Below are 8,271 nucleotides of genomic sequence, written 5' to 3' on the forward strand. Positions count from 1 at the left end.
TAAAAATAGGAAAAATATCTTTTAATGAAGGCTGCCATGGGTGTTATCTGTGCCACAGCAACACACTTTGGGTCAATGTGCATCTCCAGTTGAGGACTGCTAGATTCCCTCTCCTAGTCAACAGGTGGCGCTGGTGGTTCTCTTCCACCTCTCTGCAACACAACACAAAAATGGCCAATATCGGTCAGGGTGGGTGTTGATATGCTTCTTTACTGAATTATGCTCACAAGTACATTCTGGATTCATAATTTGTCAGTTTTACAGTATCAACATGTCTTAAGAACTGTTTAATTCAATTGGATTTATGTTTGTGCTCCTGCTGATTCAATTCCAAACCTTTACAATTTGTATTAAAATGAGGTCAATCATTTTTGAGTGGCAAAATTCTTCAGCTGTTTCGGCATGTCCCAGCCCAAGTTAGGACATAAATACAATTTTAAAACAACAGTCCCAAAAAGATGTCCCTCACACAAATTTCAAAGTTAAGAGGTATTTATTCTCAGTTGATCTGGCTAGGGAAATATTTAAAAAAAAAAAAAAAAAAAAAAGCATAGATGAGCACTTTACCCTATTTCGCCGCTCTGTCCTCCATCCACAACCTGGGCACTCTTCCTATTTAAGTGTACACACTGACAGCAGTGTCCTATGCAGTTCAAAAACCTTTATCCATGATTGTAATTTAAAAAAATCCCAAATGCTCTTGATTATTAATAATACATTTTCCGCTCATCAAGACAACATATGGTCATAGGCAGAACAATTAAATGCTCTTCCACTAGATAGCAGATTATACAAATCATTCTTTGAATCTGTTGCCATTCATATAACAGATTTGTGTTCCAATTAACAGGCTTCGGTTTTACATGAGCAAGTATATTTGTGAGTAAAGTGAGATGATATCGTCATTAATTCAAAATTTTGCAATTATTTTTGGTTGCGTGTCGTAAATTTTTTTGAACATCCAACATTTACTTGGGAAACACCGGTGTCACGAATGTGTACAAAGTAAAGGGTTCATCCTTAGATCGAGATTAATCTGATATTACTCAGTAAAACAGACATTGAATAACATGAAACAGAGTGACACATGCACTCTTTTATAGTAATTGCAGATACGGAGTAAAACTTACATTATGGGGTTCGGTGGGTTTGTCAGTGGAAGCGGGACCACCTCTGAGAGAAGAAGGGCGCAGCGAGAAGAGGATTAGAACGAGGACCATCCATCCAATCACCATAAATGGGAGGGTCAGTTCTTCCCAACCATGGAGTGACCCTCCGCTCGGCCCAGGTACTGGAAAACAAACACACAATGCTCTGGCCCTATTCTACATGCCATCATTGAAATAAGCATGTATGAAGGTGTCATACGCACATTCCAAAGGGCACTCTGTGTCTGTGCAGTAGGACTGAGAATTTCGGAGCTGGAAGAGAAACGATGGACTGAATTAAACAGAAAAGAGCAAGAATACTTGGATGGTTCTTCACATGGATTACCACTTCAGAGACAGTATTTTGGACACAACAAAATATTTTGCAGGAATGACTTTCACCACATGGAAACAAGGTTAAGACTGGTAAGAAGGAAAAAGCAAATACTTTGCAAAAAATGGAGGTTTGATACATCCTAATACATATTGCCTATAGGTAGCGTGCTATTATTTTTACATTATCTTAAAATAATGCATTTGTGTGTTCCCAATGCTCAAAACTATTCTATGATGCTGGTTGACAAAGAAGTTCTTCCCAATCAATAGATAAATAAATACAGGTCATCACCAATACCCCCCCCGCCCCAAGATGGCACCCAAGTAGGCAGCCGTCGGCAAGTGCTCTTCAAGAGCCTTGCTGTTTTTTTGTTATTTTTGTCTTTTGTTTTGTCACATGGTGTTTGTTGTTTCGTCGTGTGGACCTGATGTGGACTGTTTTCAGCGTTTTTTTTGGCCACGACATTCGTCAAAGGAGAAGAATCTGCGCTTGTGGTTGCGCTTTCTCGGCAGCATGCATGTACCAGCATAGATTTTGATTGGGAGGAATGTCGGCGCAACTTGACTGGTGGTGCTGTGTTTTTTGCGCCTTGTAACGGGCAACATTTTTCACAGCCCCTTTTGTTCAGTGGAGATGTCGGCGCTGTTGGACAGTTTGCGTTGGTGCGGCTGCTGAAGTTGAGGATGAGGAGAGAGGAGCGTCGGCGCGGAGCACAGATGCGTATTTGGAACTGAGAGTCGCTGCTTGGAATTGAAATGGATTTACATGTGACAGGAGAAGTGAACCAATCTCTTTTTTGGTCAACGGATGCGACAGCTTCTTGTTGATTTTGTTACAGCTGAGGCTGTTGTGAAAGCGCTATATAAATCAGGATGTATTGTATTGAAATTGTAATACTTCATCAACTTTCCATGTCGCTTGTACTCATCAGGGTTGCGAGTGAGCCGCATTGGGTGAGAGGCGGTGTCTACCCCAAAACTGTCCACCAGCCAATTGCAGCATGTACAGGCAATGTTTAAGTGAAATTTTAACATCATTAACTGCCATACAAGTGTACTGAGAGGTTAGTCATGCTATGATCTAACACTAAAACAAAGTTAAGCTCCTCACCATTTTAAGTTGCCCGGCAGATCCAAGAATGACAACAGCTAGTCATTAGTCCACATGTTGCATCATTACATAACTGCTTGCTAAAATAACTGTACAGTATATCATTTTTAAAACGGCATTGCTTCTATAGAGTAGTCTCAAAACATGTTGATTTAAACATGATGTTTTGAACCAACCTTGGAAGTTTTTTTTCTTTCTTTGAGACATACTACCATGCAGTATTTTCCCAAAAATGTTTTTTGACTTTTGCAGAAATATTCCAATGGTCAACTTAGTTTTACCCTTGTATGACTGTGACAAATGTTAAAACTTTTCATGTTCAAGCTTCGTGAGAGCACGAGTTTGATTCTTAAATTGGTCATTTCCTCTTCAAAGATTCCACTGTATTTTCTTTTGGGACAACACCCTTCTACAAGCAATACAAATTGCCTCGGAGCGTCTTTCTTCAATCCAGTTGCATCTAACCATACAAGTTACACCTGTACAGGCTGACAAAGTCACATGGAAAATGACCACACACTTAGTATATTTATCAATGTACTCAATGGAAATGTTTTAAAATGTCATCCTCTAACGGTATAACTTTCTTTAATACCAATTTTTGTAAATTGTAATTTTGTAAAATCCACATCTTATCGCAGCCCTCAAGGTAATCATTGAGCAGGAACCAGGATGTTGGCTCAGTTTGTCTTGGCACCATCCCAATTGTTTCTCCTTTGTGATGATGTCATTTAGCTTTTCTTCTTTTCTTCTCCATACTACAGAAATACTGTTTTATTGCACTTTGTTTTATGGCAACCCTTTAGCTTTGTCCTAATCCACTCTGCTAAATCGAGATCTGATTAAAGTTCCAAAACTTACCAGGTTGATGAGGCGCCTCATTGCGTACTCAGTGTTGCAGATGCATTCACAAGGGTCAAAGCCTCCTTCTGCCATGTCTTTAGAGTTATGTGACCTGAGTACAAAGCAGAAATAGTCCTAACAGGACAGACAAAAGTACTGGAAGCGGAAACCCAAAACTCCTGCTTGTCAGAGCAGTGCACGCTAATTGTGTCAGACACACAAACACAAATCGGGGGAGGAGACTGCTGAGTTAGGAAGCGTCAGCATACTGTACAAGCTCTGTAATAATTACTTTTTAGACGCTTCATCACAATGTGTCATTCTACACTTTTTATTCATTGTGGTCTTGGGGAAACCAGTAGGAAGTTAATTCCATTTAAGAAGGACATTACTCATGATCTTTTTCAATGCGTTTTTCTAATAAGGCCCCAAGTGAAAACAGAAAATGAAGAAGTTGGTCCCTTTCTGCAGATGTACCGTAGCTCACTAAATGGAAACAAAACACACTAATGCTTAGATGGATAAGAACCCATGCCTGGAACCTTTTATCTGTGGTCAGCTAGGTGCACAATGCATGACTCATAGTTCGATGTTGTTCTGACCTCATTGCAACAGGCTGCCTTACATGTTTTTGCCTTTAACAGAGAACCTGGACTCAGTGAAGCGGGATTTTGAATATTAGTAATGTAATGCAGAGCGATTTGAATCAGAAAATCGATTTTAAAAGGAAAAACTTCAATAGTTACATTTGAAAATGTACTGTCCTTGAACCGCAATGCACCCCATGCATCAACATGCATATCAAATCATCTCGTTGGCGTGCCAAGGGGTGTTCATGCACGATGAGAACGTGTGGTTCTCATCGTTCCATCTGAAACCAATTGTCAATGGAGGGAGAGGTGCTCACCTGCTTTAGTTGGATAATAATTTCCACCAACAACCCAAGCTAAACTTAGCTCATTCTTTGAGCTTCAGATCAACATACCTCCTCGAGGCAAAACTGTACAACTTTCATATTTGGACAGGGTTTAGTGTAATTTCACGTAAGACAGTCAAGGGGGAAAAGTTGTCTTTCAAATGTTCTATAGCAGGGGTTCTCAATTGTAAAATGCAAAAGGTCCAGAAAATACATTTTGAGGAAGTCACTACAGTATCTATCTGTAATATTTGTCAACTTCTGGTTTCAACTGCATCTATGCATCCAACCACCGGGGAGTATATTTAGCAGGTGCTGGTGTACTGAATATAACATCCAGCGAGTGTATGTTTCAATTATTATTATTATTTTAATGACTTACGGTATATTCGCGGGAGGATACGGCTGCAAAATCACCAGTCCATGTGGAAACAATACGGGAAAGAGTCCCGCTCGGTACCGCTAAATAGTCAACGAGGTTTGAGCACATACAAAATAATTCAAGTTCAAACTCATTTTCCAATGAACAATCGTCTTGCTACCTTAGCAAGACGAAGCCAACAGCTGGGCAACTCCTAACAAAATGTGGTCTGTGGACCTTTAAATGATGATTAAACAAGAACAGACGCGAGGATGAAGAAAACCGGGGTCCAACTTACTTTGGACTTGGAATAAGACCAGGATGCACACTTTAAGTGTAGCAAGGAGCTTCCGAGTTCAGTGCACGCACTGAGGAAAATTGGTTTGATGTGTCACATCACTGCAACGTTTGTTTACTGTACGTGAGCAAAGTTGTTGTGCACGTGTATTGTTTTTGTTCCTGATTGTAAAGTGTCCTTGGGTGTCTTGAAAGGCGCTTATAAATAAAATGTATTATTATTATTATTATTATTCTTTACGCCGTCCATCCGGAATGAGGGGCGGAAGGAGGAGAGAAGGGAAAACAAAAGCAGCTCATTGGTCAAATGCGTTTGACATTGCAACACTCGTCCAATCACAGTATAGCACGAGTGTACACTGAAGAGTAAACGAACACGCGTCAGGCAAACGCCACCACTCAGTGGAGGGAATTCCGGCTCCTTTTAGAGAGCCGGCTCTTTTGGCTCGGCTCCCTAAAAAGAGCCAGCTCTTTCGGCTCCCAAATGGCTCCTCAGTTTTTTTGTTGCTTAAATTAATTTACTACCAAAAATAACGTAATATTATGTGTAAAATGAATTACTAATGCAAAAAATAGACATTATATCAAATATTTATATGGCTTTATTTATATTCTTCTGAACATACTCAACATGGAGTACAACATGGAGTGCTACAAAAATAAAAACAAAGTACAAAGACCCATCTCAAAACAAGGTCGTCAAAAAGTTCCAATCTCTGCATGTGTATGTTTATAAGCTTTTAACTATTTACAGTAAAACAACATAAGTAAGCGTTGAATACCACACAACAAATTATAAATTAAAATTTGTAAAACAAAAAGAAAAAAGCAGTATCCAGGTAAAGGTTTTAGCTTGTCTTTAGCGAAGATTGGCATTAAGAAAAAACAAGTGCCTCAGCTTTGAGGGGTTGATCCTGTTTCTCCTCTCTGTTAATATTTGCCCTGTTTTGGAGAAGATTCTCTCTGAGGGGACAGATGTTGCGACAACACACAGCCAACACAGAATGGCTGAAAATCACTTGCAATCATTTTACCCAGTTCCTCGTCAATTGTGTTCTGTTTTGCTGGTTTTATAGCTTTTTGCATAAGTGACTCATAGAGCTCTGGGTTGTACATCTAGGCAGTTGTGACATCGCAGCAGCGGCAACAGTTGCAGACACACTAGCACCTTCATTAATAGCTGGTTCCCTTGCTTGTCTTTTCTCTTCAAATTGTACTGATGGGTGGACTTTTCTGATGTGCCTGTGCAGGTTATTTGTGGAGCCTGATCTATGGGATATGTTAACCTTGCACAGTCTACACGCTGCCTTTGAACTATCAATTAAATTGAAATGAGTCCAAATTTCACTGCGTTTCCTATCCATTTTCTCACCTTTCCGCTTTCCACCGTGGTGTTTTTTTTTCGCTAACTAGCTCCCTCGTCTCCTCGTCTGTCTTGTTCGCGTGCTGCTCAGTGTGCTGCTGTGTCTCTTCTCTAACCCCTCCCCTTCTCTAAACTGCAGCGTGTGTGTGTGTGTGTGTATAACCCTCCCCTTCCTCTTCTACCACGGATCTTGACCAATCACGTGCGGCTTTAACAGAAGGGGGAAAAAACAGGAGAAAAAAAAAGTCGGCTCCTATTCGGACCGGCTCCCAATGAGGAACCGGCTCCCATCGTTCACTTCTAAGAGCCGGCTCGTTCGCGAACGACACATCACTACACTACTGTCTATAATCCCGTCAGAAATCTGCATCTGATGAAGATCGTCGTTTTTGGAAGAAAAAAAATCACCAAAGACGCCGCCAAATTCGACGCAACTTCATGGTCACTAAAGGCTAGTCAGAGACTTAGGGCGGACCGGATATGGCGCCCGGGCCTTACTTTGATGTGTCTTTTCTGATGTGCCTGTGCAGGTTATTTGTGGAGCCTGATCTATGGGATATGTTAACCTTGCACAGTCTACACTTGTCTACAATATGCAAATGAATGTGTATGATGATATTGAGCAGGTATTACCGTTGGCTAATAAACGGCGGTTGCCTTTGTGATGTCATACGAAAAGCTAAAGTAAAGACAAACTACTCTTACTTAATCCTTTGGATATCCAGAGTCCTACATGATTTCAAGAAGAATGGCACCATTTTTAAGGTATATTGTTTGGCTTCGATATGGTACACCTTGAGGGGTATTGAAATGACAATGATCCACTGATACATCAACTAAGAATGGACACGAAATCACCGCTAGTCTATTTTTTCCCCCATGTTCCAATTTCATATAGAATGCAGCAATAGCAGCCTTACCTACCAAAGCGTAGTCGATAGAAACTGTATGTTTACTTTTCAAACCATTTTTCTTGCCTAACATACTGCATTTACAAAAACATTCTTTACTGGATAGCTAATGCCAAAAGTATTAGCAATGGTCTGTCAAAAACACACACATCCGTGCCAATAGTCTTGATAAAGAGCCTCCTAATTAGAATGCATTGATGATGGCTGCAATTGATTGTTGTAAAAAAAAGTCCAGCATTGCGTGATTAAAAAGCAATTTTCCATTTGGACTTTCTTTGGGAAAAATGAGATTCTAATAAGGATTTGTGATGGTGCTTTTTATTTCATGCCTTTTTTGAAGGTCAAATAAAAGGCAAACATGCAAAATCAAAACAAAAACAAATGTATGGTTATATTTCCTTCATCTCGGGATTTCATCAATTTAAAGTGAACTTTCTGAAATTCCAGGATTTTCAAGATATTTTCTGCTGCGGTTGGTGTGGCATGGATCTTTCTGTGACTCAGAGTCTGTTTTCTACAGCACATTTACATGCGTAAAATATAACTCCCCCAATTCTGTTTGTGTACTATTTTATACATAACATCAACACATGCTTTAAAAAACAGAGAGGGAGAGGGGAGCGACCATCTTAACAAATTTGGTACAGTTGTAATGAAATGCACTAATGGTAGGTTCAGCGTTGCAAACTTGCTGAAAGCACCTGCTGCCGTCAAACAAGTATTTCATTGCAGGATGAGGAATGTTTGAGGCAACATCTGACTTCGCTGTGGGTGAAAGAAAAAGGTGGCTAAATAGCATTACTGTGGAAATGTTCAGTGTGTGGACATTTCAAATACAGTACAAAACTTTATAGGTGCAAGATTTGCCGTCAAACTTTGGGGTGTAATAAGTACGTAAGCATCATGGTGAGAGTATGCACGCTATGCTAAAATGTTCCGCATGCAGTGGCGCAGAAGTGCCTGGACAAATAATTGACAAAAAAGG

The 8,271-nt window shown here is 40.1% G+C and overlaps 1 protein-coding gene across 2 annotated transcripts; it reads right to left on the minus strand.

Annotated features, from left to right (window-relative positions):
- On the minus strand, positions 1–5,271 carry smim14 (small integral membrane protein 14). 2 transcript variants are annotated; one of them, XM_086120913.1, is made up of 5 exons: positions 5,014–5,271; positions 3,457–3,550; positions 1,373–1,421; positions 1,131–1,291; positions 1–152 (listed from the first exon to the last, which is right to left on the minus strand). In XM_086120913.1, exons 2-5 carry the CDS (start codon positions 3,529–3,531, stop codon positions 114–116), a joined length of 324 nt encoding a protein of 107 aa, XP_085977039.1. In that variant the 5' UTR covers positions 3,532–3,550; positions 5,014–5,271; the 3' UTR covers positions 1–113. The 2 variants fall into 2 exon arrangements, with proteins under 2 accessions (XP_085977039.1, XP_085977040.1); XM_086120914.1 differs by lacking the exon at positions 5,014–5,271 and adding an exon at positions 4,737–4,995.
- Positions 5,272–8,271: the final 3,000 nt, after the last annotated feature.

Source organism: Hippocampus guttulatus, chromosome 9 (genome assembly GCF_054856545.1).
Source record: "Hippocampus guttulatus isolate MCC_2025c chromosome 9, RoL_Hgut_1.0, whole genome shotgun sequence".
NCBI lineage: Eukaryota > Metazoa > Chordata > Actinopteri > Syngnathiformes > Syngnathidae > Hippocampus > Hippocampus guttulatus.